Source organism: Theropithecus gelada, chromosome 4 (assembly GCF_003255815.1).
Source record: "Theropithecus gelada isolate Dixy chromosome 4, Tgel_1.0, whole genome shotgun sequence".
Taxonomy (NCBI): domain Eukaryota; kingdom Metazoa; phylum Chordata; class Mammalia; order Primates; family Cercopithecidae; genus Theropithecus; species Theropithecus gelada.
Genome location: NC_037671.1, coordinates 154,297,132 through 154,310,561, shown reverse-complemented (window position 1 = coordinate 154,310,561; position 13,430 = coordinate 154,297,132). Strand labels below are relative to the sequence as shown.

At 38.0% G+C, this 13,430-nt stretch overlaps 1 protein-coding gene across 2 annotated transcripts in view; it reads left to right on the top strand.

Annotated features, from left to right (window-relative positions):
- Nucleotides 1–13,430, top strand: part of ARHGAP18 (Rho GTPase activating protein 18) — a 139,495-nt gene that overhangs the window by 81,348 nt on the left and 44,717 nt on the right. For both annotated transcript variants that reach the window (XM_025383579.1, XM_025383580.1), the window contains exon 5: nt 3,150–3,319. In XM_025383579.1, coding sequence (XP_025239364.1) covers nt 3,150–3,319 — 170 coding nt within the window. The remainder of the gene's footprint in view (nt 1–3,149; nt 3,320–13,430) is intronic.

Sequence of the window (13,430 nt, the reverse complement as noted above, 5' to 3'; positions counted from 1 at the left end):
CTAGGTGTTTTCTCAAATCTATGTACCCACAGATGTTGAAGTGGCAAGCAAGCTGGCATAGCTACCCTGCCTGCTAGAGAGCTGGGTCATCAGGAGAGACAGACAGGTTTTTTTGTGCCAATGTCAATATGCTTTGGGCTCTGGGGAAGAGTGACTGGCAGTTGGTGAATGGATACTGAGGAAAACATTGTCCTTTTCTTGGTGTTTTCCTCCCTTGCCAGGGATCATGATGCGGGCTATATCAACAAAAGTTCTGGAAGACAAGTTCATAGTGTGAGCACTTGCCTGCCTAGCTTGCAGCAGGCAAGTGAAATGTGACAAACTTGCTGCTTGATTTACATCTGCTTTTGCTGGAATGCTATGTAGTGGGCATAGAGCCTCCAATCAGAATAACAAGAGAATGTGTGATGCCATCCAGCTCACTGAGTATTCCCTATTGCACCTGTTCTGGGCAATGCCATGCTCTTTCACTAGCCAGTGAATTAATCAGTGTAAGCCAAACGTTGGAAAGTTCAGGATGAAATGCATGGAAACATTGTCTCAGGTTCAAAAATGGGGCTGTTTCTGATTAAAATTTGAAGGTGTGGGAGACATAGTCTCTTTTAAATGTTTTCCCCACACTTGGATTTTTAAACATGTTCCACCAACAATACTTATTCTAAATGAAAAAGTTGTTAAGTTTTATAGTTGCAAGGGTTGTTACATTCCAAATTAATTAATTCACTGTAATGTGTTCATTTTTCATTAAATCATAAACTCTATGAAAGGCCCAGTATTTAATAATACATTTAGAAATATTAATAATGCCCCAATAATTTTTTAAACTTTTATATTGATATGTGTAGTTTCTTATTTTCTTTTGAATTTCTACAGAGGAAAGAAAAATCTTTTTTTTTTTTTTTTTAAATAGAAGCAATTGAATCTTAAAGTCAGGTGATTAAAAAAAATTTTTTTAAAGGCATTTCAGGATATTTTGGACAACTGAAAAACTTGAGGGAGATTTGCAAAATGTTTGTAACCCAGTGCTATTGTGCGCTTAAAAAGAAACTAGATGACAGAAATGTTATTTATTTTAGGACCTTAAGAAGAAAAGGTTGATCTCAGCATTCTGTTCTTATTAAGAGTAGATAATTAAATCATCACTTATTAGCCAAGTAATCATCCATTTCTTGTAGCAGTACCCCCTTCAACCCTGAAACTCTTTTTTTCTGTGCTCTGCTTCAACTTAAATTTCTATTTTAACCAGAACTTTGATATGCGGTTTTTTTTTTTTTTTGCCATGCTTTTGAAGGAAATTTGTGTGTTAAATGTGTAATACCTTAATTATAGTTACTCAGCTTTACATTCAGCATAGTCCGTTGGTGTGGGTGTGAGTGTGGGGGTATTCATTGTAACCCTGACATGGAAGTGGTGAGAAGAAAGAGTAGTTTTGAAATTCATGCCCACAACTACTCAGCTGCTAGAAAGGTAGCTTCTAATTTAAGAAAATGGCTAATCATTTTTTTCCTCTTAGAATAGTTTCCTAGGAAACCAACGTACATAGTCACAGTAAAACATAAAGGAGTGTAAACCAGAGGGAAAATAAAATTAAAATTGTGCTTTGACATTCATGTTTATACTTAAAAAAAATTAATCATCAAAAGGTATAGGTATTCTAATTTAAAAAATGGTCACAGGCTGTTGAGAAACATAAATATACATGGCAGCAGATGAATACTAATAATATCAACGGACTTTAAATGTATTCTTAGTTTTGGAATTGGCACAGGTAAATTCTTACTTTCTTAACTGTCAGATGCTATCAGGACCAGCTATGTAATTTGCAAGGTCAGGGACAAACTGAAAATATAGGGTCTCTTATTTAATTTCATGATGTAACAGCAGCGTATTAAACTAAGTGTGGAGCCCTCCTGAGCCTGGAGCCCTGTGTGGCTGCAGGGGTCTCATGCCCACGAAGTCTACCCTAGTTATTTAATGGGACTGAATAAAACTAGATCCATATTTACTTCTAAACTTGATTTTGATTAAAACAGGCATTTTCACTTTTATGTAAATGAATATAAAGATTATTTTTCTGAACTGCAGACTTTTAATAATGTATGCATTTATGACATTTATTAACTTTTTAAATTAACTTTAGCTTCTGTCTCTTTGTTTGTACGTGAGCCTGTTAGTATGTAAGCATGTGTAGACACTGCATAGATGTATTTTGTAATTCAGAGCTTCTTACTATGATTCAAAGGTCAACAGTGAGAAAATAACAGTAATCTTGGTTATTGGCTCTAGGTTTTTTTCTGTCAATTGCATTAAAACTGTAAATTTACCAAATAATCAAATTTAGAATTATCTTCTCCAAAGCTTAAACCTGGTGTTTTCAGCAAAGAGATTTTTAAATGTAAATTCCTTTGTGGAGGATTACAACAAACCAAAAAAAGCCAAAACAAAGTTAAACTTACGATATCCTTGAAATTTTGATGTAAATATGTGAAAATTATTTGACTAGTATTTATAGTCATGGGAACTTTTATATTCTTTGACATGATCAGGTGGAAACCCAACCATTCCCGTACCAGGTACGTCCAGACCTGACTCGCATAGTGATAATTATTTGGCACTAACTGTTGTTTTGGAAATTTTACTATGATAGGTAGGTAATATTCCAGAAAGTAAATGCAGGGTGTGGAAGAAGTTTATTCCAGGAATCTGATCCACTCTGAGGAACTTAATTAAATGGTAAATTACTAGCTTTACAAGAGATTACTGCTCATTACCTCCCTCTTTTTTTGCTTTTAGTTTCTCAGTATAGAATAAAACAATAATTAATACTTCAAAACCTTTTCAGGTTTTTCATTAAAAGTTTACTGTCTTCCAGCAATGTTTTGGAATTGGAACCCAGTTTAAGGACTGTGCTCTCAAAGACTGCACAATTGAACTATGGATTGCTAGTCACCACAGTCTCCCTGCCCACTTCCCATGCACCATTGATAGGATTTTTGAGTATACTCTTTATTATTAAAATAACAGCTAAGTATTGCCTAGAGAAAATAGTACTCTTCCCAAATGTTTTTATGTAGTGGATGCATTAGAATTTTTTTTAAAAAGAAAGAAATAAAGCATATGAATTGGGTTCTTTTCCCCCGGTCCCCCAGAACAGGCATCTAACCTTGTTGGTGAAGAGAAGCTGATCCCACCTGAGGAGATACCTGCCCCTGAAACAGACATCAACCTGGAGGTATCATTTGCCGAGCAAGCACTCAATCAGAAAGAGGGCTCCAAGGAGAAAATCCAGAAGAGCAAAGGCGATGATGCCACGTTACCTGTATGTAGTACACTATTTATAAATATACATATATGTGCATACACATATACATATATATACACATACAGTTACACACACACACACATACTTATATATATATACTTATATATATATAAGAGTGTGTGTGTGTGTGTGTATATATATAGAGAGAGAGAGAGAGCGAGAGAGAGACAGACAGAGAAAGATGAGGTCTCACTATGTTGCCCAGGCTTATCTCAAACTCCTGGGTTCCAGCGATCCTCCCACCTCAGCCTCCCAAAGTCTTGGGATTACAGGGATGAGCCATCACACCTGGCTCAGGATATATTTTTCACCAACTTTTTATTTTAAAAATGTAGAACCCACAGAAAAGTTGAAAGAATAGTATGGCAAACACCGTTTGGCCTTCATAGATCAATTCAACAGTTATTAACATTTTATAACCTCTTTTTCTTTTCTATATCTATCTATATGTATGTTCTAACTTTGTTTTTAGTTTAATACTTAGGAAATTTAAACTGAAGTGATAATCATATTTAATATACAGTCATATCAAAACTTTCCCAATTGTCACAATATTGTTCTTTATAGCTTCTCCCTTTTCCACTCCCATTTGGGTTCCAAACGAGGGTCATATACTGTATTTGTTGTCATGTCTGTTTGGTTTTCTTGAATCTAGGTCAGTCTCCTGCTTTCCTTCAGTGTTATCGAAGAGTCCAAATCAGTTTTCTGATTGTTTCCTCAGGACTGGATTCAAGTTATACATTTTTAGCCACATTTACTGCATGGAGGATGTTTATGCCTTCGATTGCATCATCAGAAGAGATGCATGGTACCAGCTGGTCCCTTTATTGGTGATAGAAGTTTGATCACCAACTTATCTAAGGAGAGATGTTCACTAGATCTCCTCATCGTAAAAAGATACCTTTCCTATGTGCAATTAATAATAATTTGTCATCCTTGAGACTGGGCAAATATCTTTTATGTCAGTAAAGCCTATTGGCCAGTGGTTTCACCATCCATTTGTAACTTTGCCTTAAACAATAACTAACCTGGTGCTTAAGAAATGGCTATTTTAAAATTCTATTATTCCTTCTACACTTACTGGCTGACACAGTCTTCCATAATTGCTTCTTCAGTTTCTAGCACAAGATGTTCCAGGCTCTGTTTGTAATTTTCTCCCTGCAGACTTGAAAGCATCCATTTCTCCAAGAAGCTCTGGTACTTTTTAGCAGCAAATTGTGTTTAGAAACCAAGCTCTGTGTAGTGAATGTTCTCATTGCTACTGAATATCTTGTATTTTCTAAAAAATACATTTATTATGCAGAATTTCACACAGGCAAAAGTTAAAAAGAATGGTATTCCAAACCCCCAAATACTTAGCACTCAGCCCCAACATTCATTAGCCCATGGCCAATCCTGACCTATTCATACCCCCACCCAGTTCCCTATTCTGTGTTATTTTGAAATACATCTCTGAATTACATTTTATCATCTATATTTCTAAAAGACAAAGAGGGGATTTTAAAACTCATAACCATATAACCATTATTGTACCAAAAATGCTAACAATTTTTAATTTCAAATATCTAAGCAGTGTTCAGATTTCAAATTGTATCACATCATTTTATGATCTTTTTATACAGGTTGAGTCAGGATCCAAATAAGGCTCATGTATTGTATTGCAATTAGTTGATACGTCTTTTAAGAATTTTTAAATCTCCTTCTCTGTTTCTTTTTCCCTCTCTCTCTTTCCTTCCTTCCTCCTTTCTTCCTTTCCCTCTATCCCTTCCTCTCTCTCACTATTTTTCCTTCCTCCCTCCTCATTAATTTATTAAAGAAACCTGGTTATTAAATTGTGGAGAGTTTCCCCCTCTGACTATTCCCCTGGTGTAGTTTAACATGTTCTTTTGTTTCTTATCAATTAGTTGACTTTAAATTGATCAATTTAAATTGACTTTAAATTTCACTTTTTTGGGGGGGGTCAAGACTATGTCAGATATGTGATTGTGTGTTTTCTGTTGGGAAGCTCATAATAGCTGTTTCTTTTTTTTGTCACTGTAGCAGCTGTTGCTGATCAATACCTGGATCCAGTAATTTATTAACGGTTACAAAATTGTGATCTAATATTTTCTTCTTTTTTATTTATTCATTTGGATATTTCTTTGAGAACAACTTTCTGAAAGTGGTCATTTTTACTTTCTATTTGTTGTCAGAAATTGTTGACTTACAGTTTTCACCTGTGACCAATTAATGTTTTAATTTGCTTTGTAAAAAATAGTCTTAACTCATGGACTTATATATATTTGTAAAAATAGTCTTAACTCATAGATTTATACATATTTGACATCCTGGACAAGATTTTATAGGCTTGTCTGGTGTATTTTCTGTTCCAGACCTAGACTGATTTGTTTCTGCAGGAAACCCTGATTCCGTTGAGCAGAAATAGACTTTTGTGACTATGATCAGGACACTAGAAGTGTTCATTTCTCTGGGCTGGTCATTACTTTTGAGCCTTTTCAGAGGACAGAAGTACATGAGCATCTTCTGTCTCCCATGCTGAGAATTGTAGTTCTCAGGAAATGGCAGATGATATATTTAGAATATCACATAAGCCGGGCGCGGTGGCTCAAGCCTGTAATCCCAGCACTTTGGGAGGCCGAGACGGGCGGATCACAAGGTCAGGAGATCGAGACCATCCTGGCTAACACAGTGAAACCCCGTCTCTACTAAAAATACAAAAAAACGTAGCCGGGCGAGGTGGCAGGCGCCTGTAGTCCCAGCTACTCGGGAGGCTGAGGCAGGAGAATGGCGTGAACCCGGGAGGCGGAGCTTGCAGTGAGCTGAGATCCGGCCACTGCACTCCAGCCTGGGTAACAGAGCGAGACTCCGTCTCAAAAAAAAAAAAAAGAATATCACATAATTGCATGTTTGCTTTATCCTACGCTAATGCACAGTATTCTCAGAGTATGCTAGTATTACCATCAATAATATGATTACTAGAAATGGTTTAAACTTGTTTTTCTTTTTTTATTGTGTGTGTGTGTGTGTGTGTGTGTGTTTTGGGAGTACCTCCTAAAAGGGATTTTATAATTATTGTGTTTTAAGTTGTCTAGGATTGTTACTCTTTGGATGGTTAAGCCATCAACTGCATACCTGGTTTGGTTAATTTGCTTTATTTTATTATCAATTTTTAGAGATTGCTTTTCTTGAAATCTAATTTTGGTTTATAAGTATGTAAAATACTTACGTAGTCCAACGTTAAAGTTGAAAAACAAAGTATATTAAAAGTCTAGCTTTTTTTTTTTTTTTTTTTTTTTTTTTTTTGAGACGGAGTCTCGCGCTGTGTCACCCAGGCTGGAGTGCAGTGGCGCGATCTCGGCTCACTGCAAGCTCCGCCTCCCAGGTTCAGGCCATTCTCCTGCCTCAGCCTCCGAGTAGCTGGGACTACAGGCGCCCGCCACCACGCCCGGCTAGTTTTTTTGTATTTTTAGTAGAGACGGGGTTTCACCATGTTAGCCAGGATGGTCTCGATCTCCTGACCTCGTGATCCGCCCGCCTCGGCCTCCCAAAGTGCTGGGATTACAGGCTTGAGCCACCGCGCCCGGCCGAAAAGTCTAGCTTTTATCCTTCAGCTACCAACCTATTCAATCCCTCCTCTTAGAGGCAAACTTTCATATATGTATATATGAACATTCAAATATATGTGTGTGTGTATATATTTATGTATGTGTGTATACATATATCTTAGTATATATGTGTGTATATATGTGTATATACATACGTGTATATATGTATATACACGTATATATATACCAACCTATTCAATCCCTCCTCTTAGAAGCAAATTTTCTTTCCTTTTAATATCATGGTTTATTCTTCTGTTCATAGAAAACTGGTAGCTCACTATGCAGTTTCTTCCACATTGATTTTTGTTTTGTTGACTTACTGGTGTATTCTGGAAATCATACCATAGTAGTATAAAGAAATATTTCTCACTTCTTTTTATTAGATACATTGTACTCCATTGTATGGATGTATCATAATTTTTCAAGTCAGTCCCCTAATGGTGGACATCTGAATTGTTTCCAGGCTCTCTTGTATATATGTGTGTGTGTGTATGTGTATATATGTGTGTGTATATATATATTTTTGTGTGTGTGTATATATATATATATTTTTTTGAGATGGAGTTTCACTCTTGTTGCCCAGGCTGGAGTGCAATGGCGCGATCTCAGCTCACTGCAATCTCCACCTCCTGGATACAAGCAATTCTCCTGCCTCAGCCTCCCAAATAGCTGGGATTATAGGTGCCCGCCACCACGCCCGGCTGATTTTTGTATTTTTGGTAGAGACGGGATCTCACCATGTTGGCCAGGCTGGTCTTGAACTCCTCTCCTCAGGTGATCCTCCTGCCTCGGCCTCCCAAAACACTAGGATTACAGGCATGAGCCACAGTGCCTGGCCTTCTTGTATATTTTTAAAACTTTGTGTTTATACCTAATGGGAAAAGTAAAAGAGTATGCAAATTGGCCTAAAATGATGATCCACTCTGCCAGACTATCCTCAGGAAAAGTATGTTTTTGTTTTTCTTGAGATGGAGTTTTGCTCTGTCGCCCAGGCACCATCTTGGCTCACCGCAACCTCTGCCTCGCAGGTTCAAGAGATTCTCCTGCCTCAGCTTCCTGAGTAGCTCGGATTACAAGCACGCACCATCATGCCTGGCTAATTTTTTGTAGTTTTGGTAGAGACAGGGTTTCACTATGTTGGCCAGGCTGGTCTCGAACTCCTGACCTTGTGATCTGCCCACCTCGGCCTCCCAAAGTGCTGGGATTACAGGCATGAGCCACTGTGCCCGGCCGAAAAGTATGTTTTCAAAGTGACAGTCTTCATCACAAAATATGGAAAGGTTTTAAATTGAAAGAGTAGAATCCAATTAAACAAAATGAAGACATTGTTGGCTTTTAAGTTGTTGACTCTAACAATGGAATGAAATATAATCAATCTCCACTTGAGAGCTTTCAAAACAAAACTCCCTCTGCCATTTTCTTCTCTCTTTAACTAATTTACCTTCACCTAGTTTCTTAATTATATTCATGTTGTGCCCCAAGTTTAAAATGACCTCTCCATTTCTACCCCTCTGTTGTTCCGTATTTGCCAAGGAAACCTTAATCTATTCTTCAGAGACTAGCTCAAGATCAGTTTTCCTGTTCTGTCTTTCCTGATCATGAACTTATATTAGATCAAATAAATATATGAAATCACCTTTGATTTAGGTTGCATCCTTTAGACATTATTGTTAATCTGTCCATGTATTTGTTTATGCAAATAGGCTTATACTCATCTATACAAACTTTTTTTTAGTCCATTTGTCTTCTAGAAGGTGTGGACTCTGTTAAATTCTTACAAGTCCTTCCCATGGTCGAAGAAGTAAGATTTCTATTCACTACTCTGAGGCAGGTGTCTAAGTAGATAAAACCTTCAGTTCCATTTCTGTTCCATGCTCCTCTGCTTCTGTAAATAAGCAGTAGGCTTTGTGTAATACATTGTTCTCTGTTGACCTCATTTCATATTCACTTCCTTTTCCTCACAGCATCGAGCAGTCTTTGTTAATTCTTTATGATCTCTCACAGTGGATTCAAATTTCTCCTCTTAAATTTGGAGATCAGGTTTTATAACCTTTAATTTGCTTTAGTTTGAAAACTTAGCCCTACGTAGTGTGTACACATTATATCTCAGATATTATGGTCTGTAATTATTTTATTTATTAGATGACATCCAGGAGGTAGATATCCCTATTTTTCATACATGGAAACAAGTTAGAGAGGTAACTTGACATGCTGAGGCTTGACATTAATGACTACGCTTTTGAAGCCTTTCTCTTGCTTTCCAAGTCAAAGCTAGAGCGATTTGATGAGTTAAAAAGTCAAGTTGATTATTAGTGATGAAATGCCTAAGGACTCCAAATGCAAATCCTACAAAAGAGCAACACAGCCAGGGAAAGCTACCTAGTTAATTTATGGTAACACATGGGAATCAATGACCTTATTTTTTTTTTTGAAAATTTTTATTTTATTCTTTTCTTTTTTCTTTCTTTTTTTTTTTTTTTTTGTTTTGTTTTGAGACTGAGTTTCACTCTTGTTTCCCAGGCTAGAGTACAATGGCACAATCTTGTCTCACTGCAACCTCCACCTCCTGGGTTCAAGTGATTCTCCTTCCTCAGCCTCCTGAGTAACTAGGATTATAGGCACCTGCCACCACGCCCGGCTAGTTTTTGTGTTTTTAGTAGAGATGGGGTTTCACCATGTTGGTCTGGCTGGTCTTGAACTCCTGACCTTAGGTGATCCAGCCGCCTCAGCCTCCCAAAGTGCTGAGATTATAGGCGTGAGCCACCATGCCTGGCCTTATTATTTTCTTTAAACACGTTTTCCAAGAGGTAGAGAACTTTTCTCTTGCTGAAATTTCACTGCTTTCTCTTAGCCAACGAACTGAACCATTCAGTCTATTAACTAAACAAAAAACGACAGGAAACTTCATAAATATTTAAAGCTGCTGCTATGAATTAAACATTGGGATAAAGAACTAACTCCTTCATTAAGCACAATGTTTAAATAAATAAATAAATAAGCTCATGACATATATCACTAGGTAAATCAAATGTTTGAATTAATAATATTTCAGGATTCTGTAAACATTTACCTTGAGTAATGCTTTAAATGCCTGTATTACGTGTGCTTGGCTTATTAGACACAAAGCAATTGATTTTAATGAAACTTTTAGCACTAAAAAAAAAAGGTAAATATGGTTGGTTCAGCATTCAGAAAATGAAGCAATTACCAGAAATATAGGACCAAACATGGGAAAAAGTGACCAGTTTTGTGTGATTTTTAAAAAGGAAAACTCAGTAGAAATCACAGAAAATCAGGGGAACACGAAGCCAGGGGCCCTCCACCTCATTGAGTTTGATTCTTTGCTCTCCTCCCTGTAGGATGTGCGTCTTCATTCATTTAGTGGACTGTGACAGACCACCCGTAGTGTGCCAGGTCTGTGGTACAACAGGGTTACAGAAGTGGTTAAAAAGTGGCTGCTCTCCTTGAGGGGCTCACAGTACCACATGAACACCTATCAACCTAGATATCTCCCTGCCTACTCTGGTGGATGGGAAATATGGAGTAAAACAGAAGGGTTACAAAACTTAGGATTTAGGAGAACTGAATTTGCATCCTCATGACATCACTGGCTTTGTGGCCATGTATAAGGGACTTAACTGAGTCTCAGTTTCTCCACCTAGAAGATGCTGTAATAATTCTTACCTTATTTTTTTTTTTTTTTTTTTTTTTTTTTGAGACGGAGTCTTGCTCTGTCACCCAGGCTGGAGTGCTGTGGCCGGATCTCAGCTCACTGCAAGCTCCGCCTCCCGGGTTCCCGCCATTCTCCTGCCTCAGCCTCCGGAGTAGCTAGGACTACAGGCGCCCGCCACCTCGCCCGGCTAGTTTTTTTGTATTTTTTAGTAGAGACGGGGTTTCACCGTGTTCGCCAGGATGGTCTCGATCTCCTGACCTCGTGATCCGCCCGTCTCGGCCTCCCAAAGTGCTGGGATTACAGGCTTGAGCCACCGCGCCCGGCCATAATTCTTACCTTATTAGGACTTTTGCAGAATTAAATAAACTGTCTTTCGATAAGATAATTATTATTTTCATTTTTTTTCTTACCTTGCCATGACACATAGGAATAAAGGAAGACCATGACGTGCTGATATTATTTTAAAAGCTCCATGAAAAAATATAATATGTAATACTTTTTGAGTGCTATTTATGATTTGATCTTCACCACAACCTTTTAAGTTAGGTTCAGTTGTTCTCATTTTACAGATGAGGAGGCTAAGGCGCAGAAGGGGACATTGTTTGCCAAAGGTCACATAGTAAGTGATGAAAACAGGATTTGTCACCTGTGGTCTGGCTCCACCCTCTTGAATCCAGTGCAGTGCCCCATGGAGGCCATCCTGCCCCCTGCTGGAAATTTGCTTAGGCCCCATCTTCAGTGATGTTCATTCTGTTTATTTAATGTTCTCCTAGGAAAAAAACACATTACAAACAGTTAAGAAAGACCCCTTCCTCTTACAGTGGACTTGAAGTCTCTCTTTTGGAATTGAGTTTGCTTAAAGGGAATTAGCTTCTCACTTAAAGTCATAGGTTTTATGAATTGCTCTAGGAGAGTGACTCCAACATTTTCATCTCACAACTCCTTCATACACTTAAAAATTATTAAGGGCCTCAAAAACCTTCTGTTTATGTGGGTTATACTTATGGACACTTACCATATCTGAAAATAAAATTGAGAAATTGAAAAAATATTAGTCCATTTAATATAAGAATATTATAGTTAAATAAATACCCTTTTCTCAAAATGGAAAATAGTCATATTTTCTAAAAATTAAGTGTATCATGGTTTTAATTTTAGCAAGTCTCTAATGTCTGGTTTTAGTTGAAGTCAGCTGGATTCTCATATTTATGTTTGCATTCAGTCTGTTGCAATGGCACTCATTTACATCTGGAAAACTGCACTGTATACTCATGAGAGAATGAGAGTTTGAAAGGCAAAATAATGCCTCATTACTAGTTATTAAAATAGTTCTGGACGTTTTGGAAGGGTTTGGATACCCCCAATGGTCCCTGTACTACCCTTTGAGAATTACTGCTTTAGGACATGTCTTTTGCCCTAGTATTGAGACGATGAAGTATTAACGATAAGATGCAAATAGTACCAAAGCAAAGGGAATAAAATAGATGCAGTTAAATCAGCTAATCAGCAATTGAATTAAATGGAAAATTCAAAGGTAAACCCAAACTGTAAGAGAATGATCAGTTTTAGTAATGGGTAAACACAATGGGATTGTAATTTGTATTAAATGTACACACTAGTGAAATTTGCCTTTTTATCTTGTGGTTTGCTTTCTAATGTTTAATGTGTTTAATATTAAAAGATGATATTTGAGAAAGGCAGAAAAACACACCACTGTGTGCTTGTGGTTATGAAGTAACATCTTAGTCCCAGTTTATTCAGCAGTGAAAGTAATATACAAGTTGAGTATCCCTAATCCAAAAATCAAAAATCCTAAATGTTCCAAAATCAGAACCTCTTTGAGCACTGGCATGATGCCACAGTGAAAAATCCCACACATAAGTACTTAACACAAAATTAGTTTCATGCAAATTATTTAAAATATTTTGGAAAATTGCTTTCAGGCTATGTGTATATAAAACATAAATGAATTTTGTGTTTAGACTTGGGACCCATCCCAAGATGTCTCATTGTGTATATACAAATATTTCAAAATCTGAAATCCAGAGCACTTCTGGTCTCAAGCAGTCTGGATGAGGTATACTCAACCTGCAGTAGCAACCACATAAAATCACTTGGGAAGTGCTGGGCACTAAATCTCACAACAGCCCTCTAAATTTGGTGGCCCGTCCACCTCCTCTTCCTCCTTTTTGTTGTCCTTCTCCTTTCCCTCCCCCTCCATCTCCCAGTTTACGGAAAGAAAGGTTAAGCCATTACCATAGTCACACAACTAGTAAGTAGACAGATGACTGGTAAGCTCTGAAGTCCATGCTCTTCATTTCCCTGTGTCCCTCCACTCTTAACCCAATGTGCTCTAGTCTTTCTGGACCAACCTTACTTGGCTTCTGTGACAATTAAAAGATACATAAGTATATGTGAAGAGTACCTGGCACATTTTAAGCATACACTCATGGCTACTATTCCTCTTTCTCTTCCCTGTACTTGTCTTCTCCATGTCATCTTCCTCTGTTTCCCCCTCTCCTCCCCCTCCCTCTCCTTCCCTCTCCCTTTCCCTCTCCCTTTCCCTCTCCCCTTCCCTCTCCTTCTCCTGTTCCCCTCCCCCCTTCCCCTTCCCTGTCTCCTTTCCCCCCTCCTTTCCCCCTCTCCCTTTCCCTCCTCCTCCCCTTCTCCTTTCCCTCTCCTTTCCCTCTCCTTTCCCCTCCTCCTCCCCTCCCTCTCCCCCTCTCCCTTCCCATTCCCCTCTCCCTTCCCCTCCCCCTTTTTCCTTTTCCCTCCCCTTCCCCTACCCTTTCCCTTCACCCTCCCCTTCCTCTCCCCTTTCCCTTCACCC